The 27,225-nt window shown below is 46.4% G+C and overlaps 8 protein-coding genes across 8 annotated transcripts; 4 read left to right on the top strand and 4 right to left on the bottom strand.

The window, feature by feature from the left end:
- Window positions 1-2,055: 2,055 nt before the first annotated feature.
- On the top strand, window positions 2,056-4,637 carry N7506_003304 (CAZyme family AA1; the record flags this gene model as incomplete). The annotated part of the gene is made up of 10 exons (XM_056952599.1): window positions 2,056-2,173; window positions 2,228-2,359; window positions 2,424-2,476; window positions 2,535-3,036; window positions 3,109-3,398; window positions 3,464-3,607; window positions 3,676-4,029; window positions 4,104-4,273; window positions 4,330-4,390; window positions 4,476-4,637. 10 exons carry the CDS (start codon window positions 2,056-2,058, stop codon window positions 4,635-4,637), a joined length of 1,986 nt encoding a protein of 661 aa, XP_056814291.1.
- A 1,545-nt stretch (window positions 4,638-6,182) lies between these two features.
- N7506_003303 (uncharacterized protein) lies at window positions 6,183-6,666 on the top strand (the record flags this gene model as incomplete). The annotated part of the gene is made up of 3 exons (XM_056952598.1): window positions 6,183-6,215; window positions 6,275-6,355; window positions 6,382-6,666. 3 exons carry the CDS (start codon window positions 6,183-6,185, stop codon window positions 6,664-6,666), a joined length of 399 nt encoding a protein of 132 aa, XP_056814290.1.
- Window positions 6,667-10,511: 3,845 nt separating this feature from the next.
- Window positions 10,512-11,539, bottom strand: N7506_003302 (uncharacterized protein; the record flags this gene model as incomplete). Its single annotated transcript, XM_056952597.1, has 2 exons — window positions 10,512-10,913; window positions 10,988-11,539. The coding sequence occupies 2 exons, from the start codon at window positions 11,537-11,539 to the stop codon at window positions 10,512-10,514; spliced, it is 954 nt and encodes a 317-aa protein (XP_056814289.1).
- Window positions 11,540-14,944: 3,405 nt separating this feature from the next.
- Window positions 14,945-15,949, bottom strand: N7506_003301 (uncharacterized protein; the record flags this gene model as incomplete). Its single annotated transcript, XM_056952596.1, has 4 exons — window positions 14,945-15,126; window positions 15,189-15,531; window positions 15,589-15,693; window positions 15,746-15,949. The coding sequence occupies 4 exons, from the start codon at window positions 15,947-15,949 to the stop codon at window positions 14,945-14,947; spliced, it is 834 nt and encodes a 277-aa protein (XP_056814288.1).
- Window positions 15,950-16,709: 760 nt separating this feature from the next.
- N7506_003300 (arsenic resistance protein) lies at window positions 16,710-18,063 on the bottom strand (the record flags this gene model as incomplete). Its single annotated transcript, XM_056952595.1, has 4 exons — window positions 16,710-17,366; window positions 17,424-17,510; window positions 17,566-17,708; window positions 17,757-18,063. The coding sequence occupies 4 exons, from the start codon at window positions 18,061-18,063 to the stop codon at window positions 16,710-16,712; spliced, it is 1,194 nt and encodes a 397-aa protein (XP_056814287.1).
- An 877-nt stretch (window positions 18,064-18,940) lies between these two features.
- N7506_003299 (arsenate reductase ArsC) lies at window positions 18,941-19,357 on the top strand (the record flags this gene model as incomplete). The annotated part of the gene is made up of 1 exon (XM_056952594.1): window positions 18,941-19,357. One exon carries the CDS (start codon window positions 18,941-18,943, stop codon window positions 19,355-19,357), a length of 417 nt encoding a protein of 138 aa, XP_056814286.1.
- A 1,086-nt stretch (window positions 19,358-20,443) lies between these two features.
- On the bottom strand, window positions 20,444-22,309 carry N7506_003298 (uncharacterized protein; the record flags this gene model as incomplete). The annotated part of the gene is made up of 5 exons (XM_056952593.1): window positions 20,444-21,084; window positions 21,196-21,763; window positions 21,823-22,010; window positions 22,108-22,137; window positions 22,192-22,309. The coding sequence occupies 5 exons, from the start codon at window positions 22,307-22,309 to the stop codon at window positions 20,444-20,446; spliced, it is 1,545 nt and encodes a 514-aa protein (XP_056814285.1).
- Window positions 22,310-23,931: 1,622 nt separating this feature from the next.
- On the top strand, window positions 23,932-24,618 carry N7506_003297 (regulator of G-protein signaling domain-containing protein; the record flags this gene model as incomplete). Its single annotated transcript, XM_056952592.1, has 1 exon — window positions 23,932-24,618. The coding sequence occupies one exon, from the start codon at window positions 23,932-23,934 to the stop codon at window positions 24,616-24,618; it is 687 nt and encodes a 228-aa protein (XP_056814284.1).
- Window positions 24,619-27,225: the final 2,607 nt, after the last annotated feature.

Below are 27,225 nucleotides of genomic sequence, written 5' to 3'. Positions count from 1 at the left end.
GCGGCTGAGGCAACGCGGGAAGAAAGCTAAATCGAGGCGCCACTTCACCACGATCTTACCTTAGAGCGGGGGGCAACGCATACAGAGAAATGTAATATGGCGAAAATAACGCACTTCAGGCCATAGTAAAAATAGGCATATCATGAAACCTCAAAAAATTAAAATTACCATCTCATTTTTAGTATTCAATATGTCGTGTCAAAGTTGTGAGTTCCCTGACGACAAAAGTCTCTCCGCACGCTTTTGATTAACTTCGACAGTTATACCCAGGTCTGCTTATTGTCCAGTTCGTATTGTTGGTTACCAGTATGCTCATTCATTTGTCATGGACGCTTACCAATGTATAGGTCTAATCCTTGATACCGTCCCTGATTTTGTTGTCTTTGCTGGCGCAGTCACTGCAGCTAGCATACTGATATTGCACTTTTTTAGTTTTATTTTTATTTTTATTCTTTTGGCCGTCTCGATCTTGATCCTCGCGTGGAGCACCCGGCGAGAAGGCTTCAGTCGTAAAAATATCCGCCGGCCGATGGTCTGTGCTTGTTTGCGCAATGTCACCAACGGGTTCAGTCTTCCGATAAAGCGTCATAGCTGCCACTGGTTTACTCTGTTGGCTTCCTACGAACGGCTCGAGCCGAAATAGAGGTGGATATGAGCATCCTTGAGAGCATTCAATTCCGTTCTAGGAGCTTGCAGCGATCATCCAGGAGCCAAGATGATGTATAGATCATTGCCAAAGAACATACGCAATGATTGGTCCCACCTAGCTTATGTGGGTTTTCCTAGGCGCCTGAGCGCCTTTGCATTCCTCGCGATGTGTTTCGTCTTGTATCTAGGATCTAGAAGCCCCTAGCGACACCTTGGTAATTATCTCTATCCAAGGACATGCTCCGAACTTCGATATTTCACATGATACCCTACGTTCAGGGTGCGTCAATCAATCTCTGCCCCAAAAAAGAGCCAGGTATACAATGAGAGAGGACGTACATCAAATTTCTTCCTTTAGTTGGGAGGGTGCACGTGCAAACAGTGACTGAAATGGGAGCGTCACAATTTCATCGACTTGTCTGTGCCACAATAACTGAAACATCACCTAAAATACCGCTCTCCTGAATAGGGGACATATTCACAGTGTACTCTTCACAGTTGAGGTTCGCCATATCAAACTGATTATGAGTCCGAGCCCATGGACCATTCCAATACAGCGAGACTATTTGACCGTCGATATCGTGGTATAAATCCAAAGTGCCTTCGACCCCCACTCTGTAAGTTGCACTGCCACAGAATGATATTGTTCTGTTCTCATCATGTGGAATCATTATTTGATTCACGTCTTCGGGAGACAAAAGCTTAGCGATATCGCTCTTTTCGTACGGTTGACCACTTCCCGAGTAAAGTTAGTTCAATTCCAGTCTCTGAATGGTAATATTTCTCAAATACCAGGTTATGACGGTGTTCTTGATAACAATGTTGCCCTTTGGAAGATCGTTCTGGACGTTGATGGAAAGACGCTGTGTGACATGATGTTCCATCTTCGAGGATTTGAACTAATACTCTCAGGAAAATGTAGAGTGTACTTGTTAAAATAGAAACTCGCAATAAGAAAAAGTTTCAGAACTAATATACCCGTCCGAGTGCTTTTCGCCACCTGGCACGTTGGGTTCTGGGCTGTCTCTGCTTTCTGCGTTACGCGTAAGAGACATCAATATTCCAAGGAACTTAAAAGACCAGGCCAACCGTTCTGAAGGCCAAGCATCAATATCCAATGCGATCGTTAACTTTTTGACAATTCGATTGTGGGCCCACTTCGGTCATTTGACCAATCCACATTCTTCTATGCGCGATTAGTGCGTAAAATTATGTCATAGTTTACCAACAGGCCAACTTTGCGCCATGTCCCTGACATCGAGCAGTGCCAAGACCGCGCTAAAATCCGCGAAAATATCGCAGTCACGTGGCTGTATGGAGGTGACGGATATAATAATGGCGACGCTTTCGCCCCCACAAGGGATTAAAGCGTGCCTTTCTGCAGTAGCTCCTCCTTATCTGCCAAAGATGTCCGTTTGCCGGATTTCGTACGCCATTTGGCTTGCACTTTGTTACTTTGTGTCTCATTCGAATGCTATTCTCCGTACATACAACTTGACGGTGCATAATGACGTTAAAGCTCCGGGTACGTGGACCATGAGCGCCAAACATGGGACTTTCAGAGCTAATTCCTAAATAGATGGTGTCAGCCGCGAAGTCTTTCTAATCAATGGTCAGCTACCGGGGCCCCTAATCGAGGCAGACGAAGGCGACGATCTGGAAATCTTTGTCAAGAATGACCTCCCCGTTGATACTTCTCTTCACTGGCACGGTAAGTCACTTCCATGAGGAAACAGTTTTTTTAGAACCAGTGATCACTGATTGTGCCATAACAGGGATTTTGCAAAGGGGTAGTCCCGATATGGATGGAGTGCCTGGTGTCACGCAGGTCAGTCCTTAAATATTTGACGGTAATTTACATCCTTGTTGCTGATTCTAGACCATAGTATCCCATACCTCCTGGCGGTAACTTCACCTACAGATTCTCGATCAAAGATCAGTATGGCTTCTTCTGGTATCATTCCCACGTTAGAGCATACTACAATGACGGCATAAGAGGGCCACTCTTGATACGACCATCTCCCCAAAGACTGCGGCCATTTGAAAAGCTTGCTCATAGCCCACACGAGCGTGATATCATTCTGCAGACGGAGAGGGACGCTACATCCATTCTTTTGAGTGACTGGACACATGAACTTTCGGACACCATTTACGCTCGATACTTTGAGACAGGCGCTTTTCCAAATTGTGTCGACAGCATCCTTGCCAATGGATTCGGGAGGGTTGAGTGTTTACCGGACTATATGCTCCAGGCAGGACCCAATATGGGATATGAAGATATGAACCAGCGTTCTTCATCAATGATGGCAATGTCAATGGCGAAACGAATGGACATGGACATGGACATGAGCACGGACGCATCCGCCACATCTTCTCAGATGTCAACAGGTACGATGGCTATGGATACGACCGTGGGTATGACTATGTCTAGCACTTCTATGTCCGCAATGCCGATGTCAGCTACAATGACGATGTCGGACATGTCACCGTCCATGACTTCATTGAGTCCCCGTGGCTGTATGCCGCCAATGATGTTTAGGCAAGGGTACAATGCCAGTTCACTCCCACCTGAGACCTGCACCAATACTTCGTCGTCCTTGCTCACCATCCCTGCGGATCACACGAGTGGTTGGCTCGCGCTGAATCTGGTCAACTCCGGTGCAGTCAGCAAGCTACATGTCTCTCTGGATGCACACTCTATGTTTGTCTATGCTGCCGACGGATTGTATGTGGAAATACAAGAGGTGAAGGTGAGCATACCTTTGAAGAGCATCCGTTATATCCCCCAGCCTGGGCTCACCACACGTCATTTTAGGTCCTGGAAATAGAGATCGGCCAACGGTACTCAGTGATGATTCGACTTGATCAGAAACCGGGGAATTACTATCTCAGATTCGCATCATACCCCAATGGTGACATGCAACAAGTGCTTGAAGGGCAAGCTATTGTGTCCTATAACGTAAGAAAATCGGCAAGCAAGTCGCGACCATATCATGCCCGTGCTGACTTTTCGTTTTCATTTTGCAGATGAGCATGATGAGCAGCAGAACCCCAATGAACGTCACGGTCGATCCCTCAACCATTTGGATGTTGACCAACGGATCAGCCAAACCTGATACCAGCGTACTTAATCCTCAGTTGCTTTCTCCCTTCGCGCCTGTCAACCCTCCCTCATCACCAGCAGATCAGACATACACTTTCACAATTAACCAGACCGACATTGTGACATGGGTAGTGAATGACGCCTCATACTCTGAGCCAAAAATACCAATCATCCAGGGCAACGTATCAGACGGTTGGCAGGCGAATACAACCATCCATGTGCCGTCTAACTCAACGATTGATATTATTATGAGAATTGCAAATGATTCGATGGATACGGTAAGTCTGTTAAATTCCAACGACCTTTCTATGATGTGGACAGCTGGAACTAATGGGAGATAAACTCACCGCAGATGAGCCATCCCATGCACCTACACGGCCACACTTTCTGGGTGCTTGGGTCCGGTACCGGCTCTTTCCCGTATGATTCCGCGACGGACGCCCCAGAATCCCTAATAAATCTTCGAAATCCTCCTTATCGTGACACAACTAATCTTCCTCCGTCAGGATGGGCCGTGATCCGGTAAATCACATGGATATTCTACTGGCAAGACAATAGCTTACCTTTCTTGAAAACAGATATGTTACGGATAATCCCGGCGCGTGGATCTTTCACTGCCATATCCAGTGGCACATGGTGGTGAGTACAAATGGCTAGACAGTCGTATCCTGAATAATCGCACAAATCTTGGTCTTGCTAACATTACATTATTTTCCTTCACAAGAGCGGCATGGCACTTGTCCTTGTTGAAGGACAGGATCAATTTCCCGCCCTGATTGGTCAGTCTAATGGTACCACAACTGCTACGTCAGTGGCGCCGATGCGTCATATCAGCTCTCGTCAGACTGCTTTGACTGCTGCGGCTCTCAGTCTCATGATGTTGTGATGTGTCCTTTGATGCAGCAGATATCTCTTTTTCGCCGAGACTTTAAGACTGCCTGGGGCCGGCAGTTCAATATTACTACGCTGACCCCTATCGTGGGCGCGACGCCGATGCCCCGCTCTCACGCTGCCATTGTGGTGCATTATAAAATAAGTAATGCCAAAATCAGTCTTTCCTTTATACATCTGCAAGTGCCGTCGCGGGGGTGTCATGACGCTCCCTATTCGCCACGCTGCCTATTTCCGATACTACATCCCGCTCCTGCTATATAGCAGTGCCTACATAAACTACCTTACTATATAGCAGTTTCTACATAATCCCCTCTGCTATGTAATAGTTTCTATATAGTCCCCTCTGCCAGGAGGAGCAATAACTGATGCTGATGCTGATGGTGATCATAGAATTTCGTAGTCAATTTCTAAGATTCACCGGACTCTTATGGTCTCGGGATTTGGGAAGCAAGTGGGTCGATCCTGTAAGAACTTGAAACTACATTCTGTCCGCAACACCGTTTCCTGTCCTTTCTACCTTTACAATGGCCAAAACGTCCCGCGTACGACCATAATTTAATCATTAACCAATTGACGACACATCATGAATGATAGGGTGTGAAATTTTAAGAAACACTAAATTTCCCAGTGTAGCAAGGGTGTAGCAAGGCAGTTATTTCTGGTGGAAAAGTTAGTATATCCATGTGTAGATAGATATATGTGGAATGCTGAACTCACACCGCAGGCATTGCAAGTGCAATCCTTTGTGGAGCAAGTGCAGCTCTGGGGACCAGTGCAGGAACATGTGGATCCGCAGTTGCAGGCCATATTTGCAGGGTAATGGGTAGTGGTCGCTGAATGTATTGAATGATCTGAGAGGAATCTGATTGATGGTTTAATCACAAAAGGTCTGGGGACCTTGGGAGCCTTTATACTTTCAATGGGCAAGGTAAAAAAAATGATCGGAAACAGACGTCACCCGTAGTCATGAGTCTTGATTGAACTACTGTAGAGGGGCAAGGACTAACGTCATCATTACAGAAGAACAGTTGCGTCGCCCGCCAAAAAGCATAGATAGGCCGTTTCTTTTCTTTGTTTAAAAGAAATAATTAGTTTATAACATTGTCAATTAAAGGGCAATAGTCAATCGATGTCGCTTAGGTGCGAATGCGCACCTGGCACCCTTTTGTTACCTTAAACACTCGGCTGATTTCCAAGCTTCGTACCCAAGCTTACCATACCTAGAATGACGGAAGTCCTACCCGGCTTGATGCAGCGTATCATTTTATATAGTATAGTGGTCTTGGATCCGCCGCATTCAAATGCTAGTGAGAAAGAAAGTATAACTACGGAGTATCTCTAGGGATGAAGATGGATTGGCAACGCCGGGTAAGTGGTCTGAAAGTCGAGGAATACAATGATATATAATATAATAGCACGTGACAGGATAATAAAGTCATAGACCTTTGGTCGGGGGATTCATAAGAAATGCAGATCAGGTAGAAAATCCATCGAGTACTTGGAAAGTCCTTCTGAGAACACGGGACTACCTCTTAAAATGCAATCAGGGGAAAAGGAACCATATCCTGAAGTAGGGCCTTTCCGCACCCACCCAACCCTGGAGCAAAGACGCTAATAATATTCCCTCAGTCATTGTCTGAAAGTGAGAAACGTCACTTGAGCAAGTACGGAAAGCGGCCGCGTGGAGGCTTACTGGGTGAAAAATTCAAGGTACTTAAAATGTGATTTACTGTGAGTGTGCTGACAATCGGAAGGAACGGACGTACTTTGACTCCGGCGACTTTGCTTTTTCCGCTGCTCATCGAGTGACCGATCTCGACGCTCTTCAAACAGGCAGAGCGCATCCCCACCGGGACAATATTTCGCAGCCTTTTTCCCCTATCCCGGCTGCCAGCAACGTTGACAAGAAAGCCAACGAGGATTTGCATAGGAGGGATGCAGGTCCCAAAAGAAGTCTTCTCCATAGGCAAACGAATGAAGACCCCACAGACGAGGACAATCTCTTCTCTTTCGAAGATTGAAACCAAATCGTCACAGCAATATAAATCGTCTCAGCAATATAAATCGAAATGTGTTTCAGCAGAACAGCCAAATAGGGACAATACGACAATTCCTGGGTGAAAGCTTATTGTCGAGAAAGGAGAGCCAGTCGACCAATGATATAACCCCTGTAGCGTAGGTCCTCTGGAAATTCTCCAAGTATAGGCTGCGTCGATCGAAGATATTGCAAGCCTCTTGATTGGATAGTGTGGGTTTTCGTAAGTGTGTTTTGCAGGGTCATGTTATGCTACTCCAAGGTGGAGAAAGGAGTGAGAGAGAACCGATCACACATTATGCCACCCCCAACAAACTAGCTTATTTGCACGGTCGCCCATAGGATCTATGAAATCCATGGCTGTGAAACGCATTGTTTTCTGGGGCACAACGTGAGATATGGCTTTCGCATGCTGGTGCTACCCACTGGTCCATTTCAGTCACGAAGTTTGCGGCATTTGATTGGAGAGTCCTTGCTTGACTCCCTAGTCCTGACCGCGCAGTCTTCTTGGACCGCACAGTCGTGCTCGACACTTTAGTCGTGGCCGACACCCCAGTCGTGGCCGATTCTCTAGTCATGGCCGACCCCCACGGCTATAGTTGTGTGGCCATCAGAGGCACGATTGAGGGCAGCCTGGACCAGTTTCCTTTGCCTCAGACCGCCTGCGCCACATGGGGTGTTGAGCCCATAGTGTGTCTAGACAAACACTGCTCACGACAGAGGGTACAGTACGTTTCAGAGATGAGGTAGTCAAGCTCCAGGGTCTCTCACAGGTGAAGCCTTTTTGTCTGGGCAGCGCCGCAGATCCGTCCAACCTCTGTCGTATCGTTCAACAGACAGCATCGTCAACAACAGCAGTATCCAAAAACCCTTCCACGGAGTTTCAAAGAGAATGGGCAACGGTTGTCCGTGTTCCTATCCAGATACCTGCTGGACTTCTTCCTACATTTCGCAGTGCCAATGTGGCCAGGCATTACAGTATAATCACACGGGTGAAATGCAGCAATGCATATATGAAGCGAATGGTTTTTTGAGGTCCCTGTCCAACTCATATATTCGCCGCAAGAGGGTTCGATACAACAGCAGCAGCATATAAGTTCGTTTCCACCCCCATCACATTCCCTGATATTCTAACATCTTCATATAGTGACGTCCTTGCTTCAGCGCTAAATAACGGCAGGGTCAGTTTCCCTTGCTACGGCTTTCACGTTGATAAGTTGACTGATCTCTCGGGTTTTTGCAGCTTCTTGGTTACGTATAGTCGATAAGTCTGCTCTGTCCTCCTACGGTTTAAGTACATGCCATATTGCCGTGTGTTCAGAATAATGCTACGTACGAGACGTAATAGCAGAATATCTTCAATGGAAATTGTGGAATGTTACATATTCGTCTTTTTCTCTAGATTTGCCATGCCAGAATGGCTTGCCTCATCCAGCCTGTGATTTGTCTCCGCGAGCTTCTTTTGTAACTGGTGAATATAGAGAGTAGCTGCCTCTACTACGGATACCCTGTCGCTATGTTCCGAGGGAAATCGGCCCGCAACCTCTTTGCTTTGGCTGTTTCCATTAATGTCCTGGTGCAATGCACCTCCAGCTGCTTCGGGACATGCGCGGTGGGATATAACGTCCGACAAACCTTTGAGCGCCGTTTTCATGCGGTCTCTTCTAGCTTTTTCGGAAAGCTTGCGGTGCTGACGCTTTGCTGTAAAGTCCGCCATCAATCCGTCAGGATAGAATAGTTCCACTTCTGGCGCGGACGTCTGAGCCATATGCTCGTAATTTGATTTGGAGACGAGAGCAGCAACTTGAGTTCGGATGGCAACTACCGACGTGGGAGTTAGGATATATTGACTAGTTTGGCTAGAATGAAACGTCAACCTTTTTGGTTCGGCTGTGCTCTGAGGGCTTTTGGTTGTATAGTTGGAAGTGACGTAGGATTGATTTGCCTGTATCTCCGCTTCCCGTTGTTGGCTTGCTGATGTTGACTTCCCTCCTGCTTGAGGAAGTAATCCGGGGGGGCGAGAAGGACTAGGTCGAATCTCTTCTTGACGATGTTCTCCCACTCTACTTTCGTGAGCTGAGGACGCTCTTAGGGATCAAGTACATACCGGCCGGTTACTGTCTCATTTCTATCTTCGGACATACCTTTCTCGTGCGACAGACGATGCTCTTCAGTTAAAATGACCCTCAACGGCGGAAGCGTCAAAAACGAGACGGAACTTGTTCTATCAACGTCTCCATCTTCAGTGTCTCTCTGCAAAGCTAGTCGATTCTTGGTTTTTGGCGATGACTGTTCAATTGATGCTGAGTGATTCATTGTAAAAAGAGAAGAGCACTTTCAATGGATCCGCGAAAGTCGGATTGAATTGAAGGATCTAGACCTGAACAGTGCCAGGAAAAGTCAACAACGTAACCACACTCTTTGAAAATGCCCTGGAAGCTCCAGAATATGGGGTTATAAGCCTCTCAGCTTAGTAGCTCGCGTGACCGAACATGAATATCTGTGTTTTCGCATTGGCCCGATTGTAAAGTCCCAACCAGGGTTATTAGAGTGACGCCGTGCTATCTCCCTCGGTTATGGTATACTCTTGTGGCATCTGTCCCAGGGTGTATGTTTCCCGACGAAATATGATCCAATCATCATGCGGGAGTGAGTCACCATTCCACCTTCCGTTTGTATTCACCCTATCCACTGATGTGCCGTGATGAATGCACGCGGCATAAGCGTCGCGCTCAGCGCAAATGGAATAAACGTAGTCACTAGACTAGCTGCCCTAGTACTCAAAGTTTTTTTTTTTTTGGCAATAAGTGACAGTACCAAAAGGCTGGCGAGTGGCCACACCAAACAACATACCTTCTAAACCTAATGAATATCTGGAATTATGAGACTTCACTATATCATGCGTACATTAACAGTCCGCACATACTGAGCCCAGAAGATTTTTGCTGTGTGGTAATTTAGTGTAGCCTTTCTGATGGCCTGTGAGGCAACGTTTGGAAGAACAGGGGGGGGGCCAATGTCATAATTGCAACGGACTGGGGTAACTCAAAGTCAATCAGGTCCAGCGTGTGACCAAGGTGGGTCCCAGTCACCTCAATCAGAACCTGAGAAGCGATTAAAAGGAAAGGAATCGGGTGAACCGCCACAATCATGCACATTGGGTCGGGTTACTATGTTCCTAATTCATTCTCTATTCGCCATCCAAGACTCAAGATGGGATCAGCACTTATCTAAAACGCCACCCACAGGAATATTGGACTGGCTGCACTTTCGCGCACCAGTGCAGTTAAGAACTTATTCCCTGTCCAGTTGATCGAAAGTTGACATATTTCTGACTATACAATCCGCTTCCGAATTACACCCAAGCTCCGATCGTACATCGCGAATGTCTGAGTTGTCTCGCATGCTCGTGATTATTCAGGCTGCGGTCTCGCACGATGTGGACTGGCTATCAAACTGCTGGCTTATTTGAGGTGGGTTCAGATTGACAGACCTGAGTTCTGCCGCTGAGGCTGCCTCTAATTTATTTCCTTATGCTCTGTGCGACCTTCTAGCGGTGTATTTGGCAGCCCATATTCCCCGATCACTCTCATGCTCATGCCGCTCTTGGTTCGACTCCGGGAATAACTAGTTTGCGGATGAAGGACGGCAATCTGACCAGGGCATGGCTAGCATTTCAATGTAGCTTTTAGTCAGGGCAACTGTTGAAGAGCGACTGGCATAAGTAACCTTTCTAGTGATCACTTAGGCACTCGGCTCATGCCAGGAAGTATGCTGAGCAACTGCTCATAAGATATCGTCTCTGGCATTGTCTATATTGTTATATGGTTTTCATCTAGCCGTAGCGACATCCATCTTTGCCTCCTTTGATCTCTTCTCCTCCCGTTCGCTAAAGCGATCGCCAAAGAGCCCTATATGAGGGCGCATCAGAATCGTATATTTGACAAATTCCTCCATGCAATCCACCAGGCGATCTCTGTTACCACTAGGCATGAGTCGTTGATCTTCTGGTTGACCTTCATCCGGAAATTGTGTATATGCTCTGGGGATCGAGGATTGATTCGGGATAGTAAACATGCGCATCCACCGACCAAGGATCCGCAGAGAGTTGACAGCATTGAATGATTGAGACCCACCACAAACCTGGGCAATGGCTAGCGTTCGGCCCTGGGTGGGACGGACGCTTCCTGTAGTCAAAGGAATCCAATCAATCTGGTTTTTGAAAACAGCGGTCTATGATTGTGGAAGATCGAGTAATTAGTTGTTGCGCCTAGTGATTGAAGAATTGTGAAGGAGAGGCAGCTCACCAGATTGCCATGTTGTTCAGGCGAGACCCAGACATGGCCATCACTCCAACGACTGAGTTCTCGGAGTTCCTGTACTTTCGGGTGGCTTGTATCGCTATCATTTTTAACAGGAAGACCTTCAGGGTCAAAAACGCGTACATCACAGCCGAGTCGGAACAGGATACGGGAGGCTTCAAATGCCACGAGCCGTGAATATGACCTTCTTCGAAGACTGCCATAAAGCACCAGAACTTTCAGCCTCTCATTTGTATCCCGTATGCTATGCTCGGCCATGTCTAGAACCGTTGCCAGGTCTAAGTTGTTGACCCAGTCCTCAGTGGCATTGCTGCTAAGAAGGAATGGTCGGTACTTCTGGCGGATATCTGTGTCGTCTTCATCCAGAGACAATGCTAAGGATCGATAGAAGGCATCTGTTCGGTGGGTATCAGAAACCACTTGCTGAGGGACAGCGGAAAACATCCTTTTTGAATATATAGGCAGCAACAGAAAGCGTCTCGAAGAAGTTGCCGGCCTAAATATCGGGGACAATCTTCGGATAGAATAATAAAGCATAGAGTATTCGATAGTTGGCGAAGGTAAACGAGACCAAAACAGACAGTCAAAAAAAATTCGGCTTTTAGATAGAGTGTATGAAGGGAGTATGTCACTAGTGAGTATTGATTGGACAGGGTATGGCAATGTACCAAGTGGCGGCGGACCACATAATGTTATTACGCTACTGGATTGGTTGAGTGACTGGTTGTGATTAATAAGGATGACTAACGTAAATTCCCACCACGTTCGTTTAACGTCAGCCATCTCTTGACGATAAGAATCCAACCAAACCTTCCCGCAGCCTCGCAGTGGGGTATTATACCATTCCATAGCACGAGAATGAAGGTCAATAGCACCGGAAATTTGAAGGATGATTATGTGACAGCAGCAGCTCGAATTCGCGAAAATCAGCGGCGTTCTCGCACACGACGTAAGGAGTACGTCCAGCGCCTTGAGCAACGATTATGGTCTTTCGAAAGGCTTGGCGTAGCGGCAACACAAGAGGTTCAAAAAGCGGGAAGAAAAGTCGCACGAGAGAATGAACTACTCCGATCCCTGCTACTACTCCACGGTGTCACGGAAAAATCAGTTGAAGAATACTTAGAGTCGCGAGGACAACCAACAACCTCTACTCTATCGCAGTGCATGTCACTAGCGTCTCTAGCATCAGCAAAGCTGCACCCGCCGACTACCCCAAACCAACGTACTAGCAGTTGTCATAATTCATCGACAACCTCGTCACATTGGCAATCGGACAATCCGCCACATCAGCCTCGAGCTATTGGGAGTAGCAATCCACCACCAAAGTCAGATGCGAAGACCAACATGGATATCCTTCCTTGTCAAGAATTCAATACAAACCGAGCAACCAAGCACAATCCCGTCACAGCCGAAAGTAACTCTGAAACGCATGAAGTTGCTAGTATTCAAGATACAGGTCAATCCATGTCGTGCGTGACTGCAGCAAGAATTATCGAAAATATGCAGAATCATTCGGAATGTCGTGACGTTCGATCCGAGCTTGGATGCAGCTCCGAATCTACGTGTATGGTAAAGAATATGTCGATTTTTGACATTCTGGACAGATAACAGGCATGTGCTTGAAGATTTCGATGGGCATATTTCTTGATTGTTTTGACCTCTCACAAATCTGGTGTCTTACGACTTGTCCTCAAGCTTGCGGCTCACATATCATATCACTAGAAGCGAGAGCTTAGAGGAACGGCGTTTTCCAGACAGAGACGGTGCGGTACTATTGTCGAGACTACGGGTCACGTGAGCCAGAAATAGAATTAAGCATTAGATAGCTAGCGAGCTCGCGTACCGAGTCGTCCTTCACCAATAAATTGACATATTATTGTTTCCTTTCCTAGTGCCAAGAACTATGTCCAAGCTCAAGTCCGCTCTACATCATTACTTTGCTACGTCATACAATACACTCTCGCTTGGGATATATCCTCAGCATTAGACAGTCCGTGTTTCATGATATGAGAAAGGATACATCGTTCGTTATCCTGGTTACCTCCCTTGTCTTAACCCAGGCTGTTGGTCATATATTTGGAACTCCTGGCGTTGATGATACTCGGCATGAGTAAAGAGACGCATGTTCCAGGATTACTGATACTTCCCTTCATTATTACCCTATTATGTACAACAAAAATAATAATATAGTCGGATGATTTATACTTTGAAGCAACGTCGACATTGAATCTCATCCTAATGACTTGAAGTAGTAACAATAGTATTTGAGGCTTATAACGTTACTCTACATCATTGATTTGCTTTACTTCTTCCGATTTCAACTTTCGCTATGACCGGGATTATTACCACCAGAATTCAAACCTCAACGTTATCTCATGGGATGTCAGGTGACCCTGACCTAGTTTTCTTGCACCATTGCCCCGCATGCCCTCACATACGTCGCTTCCTCTCTCCACTAGTTGGGTTTGGCCGTTAAAACTTCTTCTGGTCACTTCTAGGTCTTCCATTTGCTCGTATCGCTTGCAAGTGCAGTGGAACGGAACAAGGGGTGACTCCGCATCAATCCTATGGCTCGACAGAAGAAAACAAAGGTCCGTCGCCGCCAGCGTTATCTTCCACGGTTTATCTCTTACCGGAATTATTTTTAATAGATCGAAGATCTGGCTCGCATCCGCAACAACCAGCGAAATTGTCGAGAACGCAGGCGAGCGTACATTGCGGAGCTCGAGCAGAAAGTGAGATATTATGAAAAAGAGAGGGTTCAATGCCGTGCAAGGCTTCAAGATAAAGCACAAAACCTTCTTCGCGAGAACGAAGTTCTGAAAACGTTATTTGATCCATCAAGCGTCAGTGAGAACCACCGAGACCAGAGTCTCACCGACCGGTCAAAACGTCCGGATGCGGATTGGGAAGATACTTCCACCCGAACGCAAACCCCTTGTCTCATCAATTTCGAGTATGGAGAACCTCAAGGGCAGGTAAGTGAATATTTCCAATCCTTCAACACTTATCTATGTTCAGGATCTCCACTGCAAGATAAAACTGAATTTGCTGACCGCAACTATAGTCTCTGGGTATAGAAGCATCACATACGTTCACCAATATTGTCAATCAACCTCCGCTGCTTGTCCACTCAAATGGTACAGAGTTAAACCAAGTCTCCGCACCTAGTCAAGCCTTTCCTGGCTTTGCTGCGCGTATAAACGAAGCGAGAGTCAATACACCGACGTATTTTCCGACTTTGTCGTCGTTTTACGATCCTCTAGATACTATAGGAATTGAAACAATGATCTACGATAGATTTCAACCTGCATATTCTCTGACACTCTGGCCTATGTTAACAGACGAAACGGCAAGAGAGGATAGATCTATGCTCTGTTCTGTGGCTTACAGACTGATCTTGCAATTCAACAAGAGACAATACGATGCCATGGAGATCGATATCAGGATTCGTTGCGGTTTCAGACTGGGCCGTACACAATCGGAAGACTGTAGGGTTGATATTGGGGTTCTGTTGGCTGTTCTCGCGGAGATCTCATTTTAATACACAACTAAATATTGAGACTACATTTCATTTTAGTCTGATAGATATTATAAATCCCTTGTAACGCGAAGCGCTGGGCATAATAGGCCTGTCATTCTCCCTCGTCTCCGATTCAGTATAAGCAAAGTCCATAAATCGGATGCGACACAAATTGATAACATGTAGCATAACCATTAAAACAACTAATTCGCCCTATACAAGGCTACCTAATTACTAGCGCTGCATCAGCTATGTTGAATAGTTCCATCTGCGTGAAACAGAAGGCTTGCAGGGCTAAAATTCAATTTAGGAAACGTTCAGTCATGAGTATCGGGCTTTACGGCAAATATCTTGAAAGAGCCTATTTAATGATATCCATGCCGAGAGTCGTTAGTAATGCCTACATACTATGTTTCTTTTTAGATCCACTCACCAGTCCAAGTGTTGAAATCCACGTCCGGCAGACTGTATATTCCCCTGCTGGTACTGCTGTTCATCGGATCACAGCATGAGCCCGTAGGGGCCGGTCCATTGGCTCCCTCACTCTTGCACATTTCCTTGTAAATATTGAGATTGGCGTCAGTATTCAGAATCACTGCATCTATAATATACAGATTAGGACAAAATCGAATGAGGATGACCCGAGAAATGTAGTATGGATACCTTGGAACCCTGCTTCTTTCAGATATCTTTCATAATCGGCAACCTGGCTAGCGCCAGCTATACAGCCAACATATAAGGAAAGATCCTTCTTGATCTCCATCGGAAGCTCTCGCTTTGCCAGGATGTCGCTGATGGCAACCCTACCTCCCGGCTTCAGCAGACGGAACATTTCCTGAAAGACTAGGGGCTTTTCGATTTCCGGCACTAGGTTTACCACACAATTACTGATGATGCAATCAGCGGTGGACGATGGTAACGGTATGGAAGTGATGAACGCTTCGATGAAGGATGCGTTATCAGCACCGGCGTTCTTTGCGTTCCGACGTGAGAGTTCCAGCATTTCCTGCCATTTTTGAGTAAGAATTATTAAAGTCAGATAGGCAGGAAACGATGTGCGTACCTTGGTCATATCAATACCAATGGCCTTTCCTTCCACTCCAACCTTTTTTGCCGCTAGCAAAACGTCAATGCCGCCACCACTACCCAAATCAATCACAGTCTCGCCCTATATGTAGATATTAAAATCAACTCTCATAGACGACTGGGATAATACCTACCACAGCTATGTTTGCCGTTGCCAATGGATTCCCACAGCTGACACCTAAATTCGCATTCTCTGGGATAGAACGCAGATCCTCTAGATCATACCCAAACGCGCTTGCAACTTTCCGTTCATGATCTTTTTGGCTATGAGGGTCGGTCTGCCTCGCAACTTGAGCGTAGCGGTCTTGCACACAACGATAGGTATCGTTCGAATCCATTCCGTGGAACTTTGCGATTCTGGGCCCGGAAACAAACGGGAAGATTAAGTGGAGACTATATGAATGCTTCATCTCAAGGACATAATGTGAAGGGATCAAGCATAATTATATAGTTACACGTGTTATCTAAGTCTATTTAGCGATGCCACATCCATAACGTCGTTGATGTGGCGAAAGGCAGCCCACAGTTTCCACTGATTGGCAGATTGATACTTTCTGGTATGTCACCGTTTGTTAACGGTATGTCGCCGCTCAGCCTATTTGTCATGGACCGGTCACCTAGCCGCCCCCAAATTGTTAAGAGAACAGGCGTATGGATGATATCTACATAAATGGTAACTGCGAAAATATCCCAGTCAGCTGATAATCTGTTAAATTAATCAAAGCCCGTGATAGACTACTAGCGCCTAGAACCTAGGAATTGATAACCCAGGCTAATGCGCAACACCGAAGCAGCTTCGATTTATCAGTTGCAACGAATGCAGACGGAAACGCCACTTGCGTGTCTCCAGAATCTTTTGAATTATAAATCAGTCCATATCTCCCCGATTATCATACATTATATCAAGCCCTGTTCATGCAATATTGGCCAGTATTCATTATTAATAGTATTACCCATAGTAGATGCATGCCTTCAGGCTCTAACTTCTTCACCATGGATCCTTGAAATCGCAAAGGAAGGTACCAATAACAAATGAAGAAAAGAGATCCCAAAAGTTTAATTGAGCTGCCAGGCGGGAGATTTTCTTTCCTTTTCGCTTCAGTCCTTCCAGCCAACTCGTTTGGCTATGAATTTGACGACATAGACAAGGCCAAGCAGTACCGGGACCTCGATCAGTGGCCCGACAGTAGAGGCAAGCGCTTGGTTGCTGTTGGCACCAAATGTCGCGACAGCCACAGCAATCGCAAGCTCGAAATTATTGCTGGCGGCGGTGAAACTTTGTGTGGCAGCTAACTTGTAACCAAACCCGAGCTTATAGGTCACAAGAAGGGTCACGAAGAAGACAATGATAAAATAAACTATAAGCGGAGCGGCAACGCGGACCACCGATACAATTTGATGAACCACCTGCCGGCCCTGGGATGCAAATAACACCAGGATCGTGAAGAGGAGTCCAAGAAGCGACCACGGGCCAGCCCACTTTAGGAAAACCTGGTCGTACCAACGTGGGCTGGTGAACTTTCGGAGGGCAATGCGAGTAATGATTGCAGCACCAAGAGGGATGCCAAGGAAAACTGCCACGCTTGTGGCAGCGGCCGAGTAAGATAGTGTTACTTGACTACCAGAATGACTGATGATCTGGATAAAGAAAATGGCCAAGGGTGCAAAGAGCACCATTTGTAGTAGTGAGTTAACCGCAACGAGGATAGCGCAGTATTCACTATCGCCACCAGCGAGACCAGTCCATATAAGAACCTATTAGCAATAAGAATTAGTCTAGTTCGGGCACATCGTAGAGAAAAAGTAACGTACCATAGCAATGCATCTGGCCAGTCCAACTAAAATCAACCCTTCTCGAAGCTCCGGTTCGTCTGGTAGAAAAGCCCATGCCAGTGCGAGCTAGGGAAGTATATGTTAGCAAGTTTCGCCGCGACGAAGTCGTAAAAGGTCTCACCATCAAAAAAGGCGCAATAATCCAGTTAACAAAGACACTAAATGCAATCTGGATCCAAATACCACGCTCTCGGAAGACGTGGTGTAAAGACTCGTATCGCACTTTACACAAAATAGGATACATCATGACCAGGAGACCGATCGCTTGCAGCGGTTAGTTAAAGATTGTACTACCAAGAAAGGAGTAGATACCTATTGGAACAGACACCCCAACGAACTTTCCCTTCTGGAGGGCCGGTCCCGTACTTTCCACAAAATTCCCCAAGATGATTCCGATGGCCATGGCAAGGAAGATCCATACGGCTAGAAAACGATCTAGCCAGCCGAGCCCTTTAAAGGCTGATTGCTTGGTCGTAGTCCGCCCAGATTCGTTTGTCTTTTGTTTTTCAACATCCTCGGCCGTGGGTTTTGTTGACTGATTAATAGCTGTTGTTTCGGTTTCGTGGGATTGCGGTTCAGCCTGCATGGACATGTTTGCCTGAGGAATGCTTGCGGCCATCTCTAGCATCAGCAGACTATGTGCGTAAGGTGTTTCTGAGAATAGCTTCTGTTGAATTGGTGAACTTCAGGAAGTTCAATAGTAAGACAATAATTGCTCGGAAATCTGTATCAACGGAGCAGAGCAGGCTTTTATATATGAAGAACCCGGAGTTTCCTCTTAAAAAGGGAATGAACGGTTGATCCTGATACAGTTAGAGTGGTGATCTGTGATAGCCAATCATATTGGGCATGTGACAAGTCTCTCATAATTGGCCAATAAACATCGAGGAGTGACATAGGGATGCACTAGCCAAGTGATTTGTCATGGTGAAAATGCTGAATCCTTCCATGAAAATCCTCGACCAATGAAAGGGTCAGAGTGACATACAGGCTGCTATGAGTATAGAACTAACGATGCAAAGCTTTTCAATATCAGTCCCTACATAGCTAGTAATATAACTCTATTACTAGCTGCCAGTGCAAATTTCTTCGTGAGGACTGCCTAAGATTATTTTTCAAATAAGCAGACAGTAGTATGTACTAGAGAAATGTAGGCTCTATCCTGAATGCGATTTCGGTAAGAACGGCGTGGACGGCTCACAAATCGGGCCTGGTCGAACGCTATTGACTTAACGGACGAGAACCCTTCATAAAAGATTGTTCTAGATCGGTGCGTTATTATTTCTCCCTTTACCCGCCAAAGACGCTATATAAGACCCAACCACGGCCACTTTGTTCGTACCGCTTGGCCTGAAACAGAGGTATCACCTTATTCACTTTTCTTTCGTTCTTGATATTACTTGACGGCACCCTCTATTCATACCCACCAGTCCCTCATATTCAAGTAGCTACTCACTAGGGCTACTCCACCGACAATTCAAAAAAGCACGTCCATCATGTCTAATAAACCCAGTGTCTTATTTGTCTGCGTCCACAACGCTGGTCGCTCGCAAATGGCGGCCGGTTTCCTCAGTCATCTTGCAGGTGACAGCATTGAAGTACGATCCGCCGGATCTGCCCCAGCCGACTCTATCAATCCCGCTGTCCTCGAAGCCATGCGTGAAGAAGGGATCGACCTCAGCAACCAAAACCCCAAGATCCTAACTGCCGATGCGGTACAAGCCAGCGATGTTGTCATTACCATGGGTTGTGGGGACGTCTGTCCATTCTTCCCAGGAAAGCGCTATCTCGATTGGCAGCTTGAAGACCCAGCCGGGCAAGGCCTACAATCTGTGCGAACTATCCGTGACGAAATCCGTCAGCGTGTTGAGAGACTTATCACTGAACTCCGCGCCCACGGTTCACCAATTTGAGCATGCTGTATACAACAGAGTAAGGTGGTGATATGGCAGTTTTGGCATGTATCGAGGGATGGTGAATGGTCTTGTGGCTGGCATTTTTTTGTATTACGTATGACTTGCCTGTCTGGAGGCTATGGCATCACTTCTAGCACATCACTTTTGCCTTTTAATGCATCGAATTGAGCTACAGAAACCCGTGTCGCTGAAATTCCCAGGCGTGCTGAGGCCTGGTGAGACTGTACGTTTCTCGTAAAATGAGTGAGAGAGAGCAGTGTTACTTTATCTAGATCATCTTATTATCCAGTTAGATAAACAGTTTGTGTCTTAGGATAGGAGCAAGCGCAAGACCGGCGTATGCATTAGAGAAACAAGTGTCACAAGAGTACAAACAGTGAGATCTAGGTAGGCTAACTATCGACTTTCTGGGTCATTTTTCCGTGTGTTAAGCACAAATGCAGCTCAGTTGGAAGCTGGTTGAGTCCGGATTTTATTTACGCTTTTGAGCGGTTATCCATCACGCCAGCAAATCGATCCGCACGTATTTGCTTCAGTGAGAGCATGATCTGTCTAGGTAAAACAGGTATGAAAGGCAGAGCCAAATAATACGTTCTTCCGGTATTTCACGATACAAGGTACAGAAACCAGGAAATTTTTTGACTAAGCAGATATGGCGTAGAGTATCACGGGATTAAGGCTACAGTAGGTGGTGACAATGGTACTAGCGACGATGGAGATGGAAGGGGGAGGGTGTTAAAAAAAATAGCGAGAATATCTGGCGGGGAGCGCGATCTTATTCGTTCTTTACCCTTTACTGAGATGCGTAATACCGCCGGCCTAGGTTGCGCTGCTGAGCGTAGGTCCTGATCAACTGCGACGCATCGATTAGTCGGTTCTAACCGTTCTGGAAAAGGCCTATTTATCGTACCATGGAAGTAAATACATGCATTCTTGTAAAGGAAATTAGAAATGTGGGACAAAAGATAAGAAGTAATTTCATGTTTGTCACTGGCTGGACTTCTTTGCTTGTACTTTTTTGTCTGGAACGGAACGCATCTAAGATACCCTGAAAAAAGTAAAGGGAGCCCCAACAGCAGACCACTAGTTAGTAGCAGATTCGAGAAAGCCTCTTTTGGCATTTCCAGGTGACGAATGCAAATGGTATTGTTCTTGTTGAGCAGTTGCGCGAACGATAGGATCAAATGGCATAATGTGCTTGGTGGCTTTGACGGAGACTCGCCACGAGATGCACGGCTCCGTCGCATTGTCACCATGGAATGCCTCCCAGCGAAGGCACACGTTTGCGTTACCGCCTGGTTCAGATACCTGCATCTGATTCAGCGCCCCAGTGACCTGAGAATAGTCAAGCCACAAATTCTCAGCGGGACCAGAGATACCGTGGGTGACATTGAAATCCTCCGACAAACGGATGGTGCCAGCAAATATACCCAGGGTGTCTCCCTCGCATATCGGCACAATAGAAGAGACGAACAGAGTCTCGTCGTCCTTGGGCAGAAGAGTGATGAATGCGGACTTGTCTGACCCACCTTCGTATACCGATTCATCACCGTGTGGTGTGCCAAGAATATCAGTCGAGATAGACTTTGAGCTGCGTTGCCTGAATATTTCTTCTTCAGCGTTGACGGCCCACTCGTTTGAAGCATTATTCCACGAGGGCTCTGGCACTTTCAGTCGTTCTAACACTTGAAGATTGCTGAGGTAGCTAAGACGCTTCGAGTCTCCTGTCTTCAATTTGGTAATGCGCCTTTCCAATTGTTCGATATGAGATCGATACTAGTTTTCCCATCTCAAAACTTTATCCACGAGTGGAGTTTCCGATGTCTTGGAATAACCCCTGCAGAAACTGTCGAATTCTTTGGTACGGTAGAGGAGAATTTTGTCAACGCCAGCTTCACGCATATCGAATATGTTTTTCCAGAAAATGCGGTATTGTCGCTGGTTCTCTGCACCCACGCTATACCCAGTGTCCTCCATGAATTTCTTTGTGGCAGCTTTTTCCGCCATGGTGAATCCATCAGCCGGGCCCTTGGCGGGTGGCAGCGTGGCAGGGTCGATCAGCGCCGCGCACTTGAGAATGATTGGCCAGAAGATAGTTTCGTTGTATCTTGTCTGTATTGCTCTGCCCGTAGTTAAAGCAGTGTCTCTTCGAATGGCGTGAATTGCCTGCTCATAATTGAATCGAGAGACATCTTTGATATGCTCCCGCATCCTCTCGAGCCTAGTTGTTGCCAGGGCCATGCAGTCGCGTTGCCCATATTGTGCGATATTAGAGGTGCATTTTACACATTGCATCAATATTGTTGTTATGACCTTCACCTCGAAGGCTGAGTCTAGGTGTAATGGCAAAGAGCTGTCACGGGGATTCGGCACACATGAAGATTCGGGGTCGTCGACTTCGGACTAGACATGAACCATGTATCCGTTAGACTTTCTTCAATCTGGAGGACAAAATAACATACCGTTGTTTGTACTTCTGGCGAAATTGATTCCTCAGGAGCCTTATCTTCGGCTGTTCCATTTCCATCAGCTACTGACGCTCCGGGCGGTGGATCAATCAACTCCGACCCGTCGCTTTTTTTCTCTTCTTTTTCTTCTTCTTTTCCGTGCTGGCCATATCGCTGTAGGTTGTGGGTCCCTGCTTCCCAGTCTGTTTCATAAGTCTATAGGACCCACGAGTGTCATGTGGTGGAGTCGGAGGGGTCTCTATGGTCGCTTCCTTAACCTGAGAAATAGGTCGGTCGCACCCCCAGCAATCACGAGTCGAGCTCTGTAAACTAAGCGACCGTTAATGATCCCATTCTCTCAGACGTTGGCGGGGGCTAACTCACCATGATCGGCAGCGTGGGCGATAACCAGATTAAGGAGCTCCTCGCTGTCCTCAATTCCGCAAATTGTAAATAGCTCTCGTATCTTCTGGGCTGTCAGGCCCAAAATGGCTTTATCCATGGCGGGCAATGATGGTGGCAAAAGACTAAGACTGCGTCTTGTCAATGAAGACAGAAACCCTTCTGGAACGTTTGGGGCAATGGTTGCCCTCTGGCTTTGGGGGGAGGGAAGAATGAGCCAATCAAATCAACCACAGGCGAGGCTCACAAAAATAGCATCAACCAGGCCAAGGCAAGACTTGACCGGGATTGACCCCCTCTTTTGTAGTGTCTGTGTCGGCCATTGCATATCAAAAAGAAATCAAACCATACAACTATGTAAATGGTTCTTTCCGTAACCTTCACCGTCAGGATAGGTGCGACGCCCATCTGGTATGTGACTTATGCGCAAGGACAGGACAGAGCTTTAGGGAATATTGGTATCTGCCCCTGAATTTTTCAATCATATCCCAAGGCGTCTCTCCGTATAGTTCATTCCGAAAATGGGACTGTTCACGATGCGCCAACACACTGACCGCAGGAATGAATGGCCGAATGACATAAATTGATGCATGGCTGCACGATATTCCAAGCTGAGCAATATCCCAATCATGTGCGATGTCGGTCGGATGTGGTAAGGAGTCGATTTTTCGCAGAAATCGAGGCTCGACTCAAGACGTTGAGGTGAACATTCCGGGTGTTTTCAGGACAGGGGTGAGCGTCCATGAATATGAGTAACTCAGTTATTTGAACTCGTGTTGGTTGCCTTCGAGTCAACTGTTGAACAATTAAACCAGAAATGGTAAAGGTTGGCACACATAATGTTGATCATACTGTAAAAGTGGTGATGAAAAGCACTAAAGGATGGCCGGTGAGAAAAAGATGGCGCCTCTCGAACAAAAGTACGGTGGTCAATTACTGCCATTGATTACACCACCCTTCCTTCACCTCGCACACATCACGTGCATCCCCTAAAACATCACGCCCAAAGTTAGTTGCGTGAAACGTTTAGGCCTCTGTGGTCGGTCGATTTTCTGCCACACATTCCACGTCAGCTATTTAGTTAACTAAAAACGACACTTCCACTGCAGAATAAATGAGGATAGATTAACAGGAGTTGTCAACGAGTGTTAAAAGGCCAATCAATGCTGGTGAAGCATGAAGGTCAACAGGCAAGAAAAGATTCAGAGCCAGTAATTTAACAATTGATTGTCTCTCAGCAATCTAACTACAAGATGCCGAAAAGAATAACAAACCGATTAATTCATCTTCTTTTTAAACGCAGTGAAAGAAATAGGATGCTTATTGAGTATGATTGGCTAGGAAACGCTCCCCACATGAGTCGGCGTAAATTACGGTAATTGCATCCCTTTTGGCAACTTGGGATTTTCTTCATGACGCCATTCGCTACCAACCCGTGTCCCACGTCTCTCCTCTTCTTGGCATCCTTTAAGTCTTCATTTCATTGCAAGCCGCTCTTTCTTAAACGGACTTGACACCCACTAGTCCGATTTGATCTCGCCATTGGTCGAGGACTCACAAATATTATTCGCTACCATCTCAGTAGATCATTGAGTTCCACTACTGCGCCTCTCTTATTTCAAGGTATAACCGTCTTAGAGAACAAACTACTCATTCTCCTTCTAAAGTGATCTTATGCATCAGCTAGCCGCCCAATTTTTATACCTACAAAGTTGTTACACAATGTCCAGTTCGGGCTCCAATGATCCGTCAATAGGCGTTTCGGAAGCACCGACAATGCTAAATAATCTTCGAGCTAGGTCCTACAGGGCAGCCTGCGGGCTGACGCTCGATGAAGTGCTGAATAACACAGCCCCTCCACCGTATACCCTCAGCGCATTCATAGAATACCTCTCTCAAAACCATTGTCTCGAGACTTTAGAATTCATCCTCGAAGCGAAACGATATCGCGAAGGCTACAAGTCATTAGTCGAATCAGCAGAGAAGTCCATAGAGACAATCAACTCCTCGGCAAGCATCAACCTAAGTAAGCTCTATCAGCTTCTCCTGGCGACATACATTCTCCCCGGAGCAGCCCGTGAGGTCAACCTGTCTGTCAACGTACGTGATGCCCTCTTGCGACACAAAGACATGTCGACACCGCCGCTGCCTGAGACTCTTGAACCTGCCGTGAAAAGCATCCACAACCTGATGGAGGATTCGATCTTCGTTTCGTTTCTGAACAGCGCCTCCATAGTTTTACACAAAGACCCAACGTCGAAGGCGTCGAATCAAAACGATATCAGCCCTTACCTCACGCGTACGATCTCAGACAATCAGCCGACGAAGCCCGTACAAACTAAATGCCCATCTCTTAACCCTCTTGGAAAGACTTGGTCATGGCCTCCTTGGAGTCGACAGGCCCAGTGAACCCCGCTCACCATCCGGGAAAATATGGCAGAAAAGTGGACGGAGCACTGGCTTGTCCAGAATAACATCTTTCTGGCTGCGCAGGGCGAAATATGATTTGCGGCAGACCTGGGGTGCCTGGGTATTAGAAGAATACGCTTGATTTTGGGTGGAGAATGCTGTTCTGCCAATCACCTCAAATAAACACCCTACTTCTTTCACTGTGTTTAAGAAGAAAACGAAGGATTAATCATTGACTATTCTTCTCGACGATTTTGTAGTCGACTTCCTGAAACAACTAATTGTTTATTGGCCGACTGCAAATAATTTGTTACCCGTTGAACTTCATGCTTTCACCACTATAGATTTACCACTAGGTGTCTTTTTTGTTTATTCTGATAGCTTGGAAAGCATTGTTGAAGATGCATGTTTCGTCATTTGATCGTTTATCAATAACGTTCTATTCAAACTGTGTCTTTACACAAGCTTTTTGCCTAGTTAATCCCCCCTTCTTTCTGTTGCCCGCTCTTATTGCTCGCGTGTTGAAATTATATTGATGATACCTATTCATGATGCCGCTTATTATTTCGCGATTGGGGCTCACGTTCCTGGGATCATATCCGGCTTTAGGATCCATAGGATGACAGTCTCTATAGACATTAGAACTGGTACGTGGCCTAATGAGCCACCTGGCTATTAAAGCCTCTCATAAATCGATTCAAGGCCATCGAGGTCCAATGTAAGGAGTTCAGCATCCAAAGTTGCCTGTGATCAGATATCATATGTCCGATGACAGTAAGCTGGAGATGACTGCCTACTGTTCCAGAGCTTATGCCAAATGGCCATGGCTGAAAGGCGGTGGCGTAAGAGGCAGACGCTGAGATCTAATAGTCACGAGCACCGGTCGCCAGTTGATTGCCAAAGGGCCGAGCTGGCCCATAGTCTCCGGCTCATGGGCCAGCTCGGCCCTTTCGCAGTCAACTGGCGACCGGGCGGGCTTACTAACCGAGTAGGCCAAGAAGAATGTGGCTACAGTGCTTGTTCGATCAAGATCCGGATCTTGAGGGCCGCACATGAGCTATGCCGTTACACCACAACGGTAGTTGACGGTAAAGCACCACATGACCGTTGAGATCGCGGAATCATGGTAAATCTTGGGATGGATATTGTCCCGTGATCTTTTGATTCGTGAGATTATGATCGTGGACGACAATCGTAGTCTCTCTTATATACAACTGGTCTGACGGGGCCTTGATTCATGGGAAGACCCTTAGAGCCGCTGAAGGATCGTGACATTTCTTACGACAGCGATGGCAGTATGCTCTTGCGGTTCGCAAGAGAGTCAGAGCTCGCGGAAACCGTGGCTTTTCCTTTGATACAGATAATCAGATGATCGTCTGGTTCGTAAGAGCCTAGAGCGCGCGGAAACCGTGGTGTTCCCTAGGATCTACCTTTTCCAACGATGTGTAGGCTCCCCCGAAGGGTTTAGATTATAAGAAAATCTGTGGTCTCTCCTATGATAGAGAGAATCAGAGTTCGCGGAAACCGTAGTTTTTCCTACAATAAAGAGAATCAGACGATCTTTTGGTTCATGAGACACTAAGGGGCGCGTCAACCGCCCAATCAACTGGTTCATTATTGTGCGGCCCATGCATGGCCGTTTTTATAGAATCAACCCAACCACGACGAATACCATGACCTTTCCGCAACCTCTGTACGATACTCCGTAGCGGTGTATGCACGTGACTTTGCCGACTTGTAGATTGATTGGCTATTGACGCCGAGTTTTTGGCATCCAGCCTCGCTTTTCTAGATAGTTGGGAGATAACAAGCTAGGGCCCACGGATCTTTTCTCCCATAGAACGTGATACTGTAGCCAACGATGTAGAAAAGTGAATCTGACAAATGAATGCCATCGCTTCGAGGGGTACAGTATAAAGTTCCCGCGTAAAGCTAATGGATCAGAGGAACCAAAATATGATTAGGGATTGGGAACTCTGGTATTCCTTTCTCCACCTTAGAGTAGCATAGCTGACGTTCACTTCTCCTTATGACTTTATTATAAGCTCGTGCTTAGTGTAGCAACCTCTCTGCTCGTATCCTAAGGGACGAAATCAACCTATAGAAGCTTCTAGAGCATTGGCTGTTATAGTCGCAGCTGTATAGGCCGTTTTCGATTATGTATAACTAGAAGCAAACCAATAAGGACTTTGTTGCTTTAGAGTGGAGAAATGAGTAACTAAAAGCCAATTATATTCTTATTACAATGTTATCATGTAATTGGCCAGCTGTTACTCCTTTCTCCACTTTGGGGTAACGGACTCTCCAGAAGTCGAAAAAAAGAGCGGGGCTGTAGGAAAAAATATCCAGCTTAACACTTAATACTTCTTTTTCCTCTTCTCGTTTGGTCAGGCCATGCCATGCAGATTGATACTCCCGGTCGAAAGGGCCAGCAAATATCATGCACAAAACCGGGCCAGTGGGTATAGTACCTACTGGTCCGTTTCAGTCAAGAAGTTTGCGGCATTTGATTGGAGAGTCCTGGCTTCCTCTAGTCGTCTTGGACCCTCTAGTCTTGCTTAACTCCCTAGTCTTGCCGGACCCTCTAATGTTGCTGGACTCCCTAGT

Source organism: Penicillium brevicompactum (assembly GCF_028827555.1).
Source record: "Penicillium brevicompactum strain IBT 35665 chromosome Unknown utg000002l_segment0_segment0, whole genome shotgun sequence".
Taxonomy (NCBI): domain Eukaryota; kingdom Fungi; phylum Ascomycota; class Eurotiomycetes; order Eurotiales; family Aspergillaceae; genus Penicillium; species Penicillium brevicompactum.
Note: the sequence above shows the minus strand (reverse complement) of the source record. Positions and strands in the feature narration are given on the sequence as shown.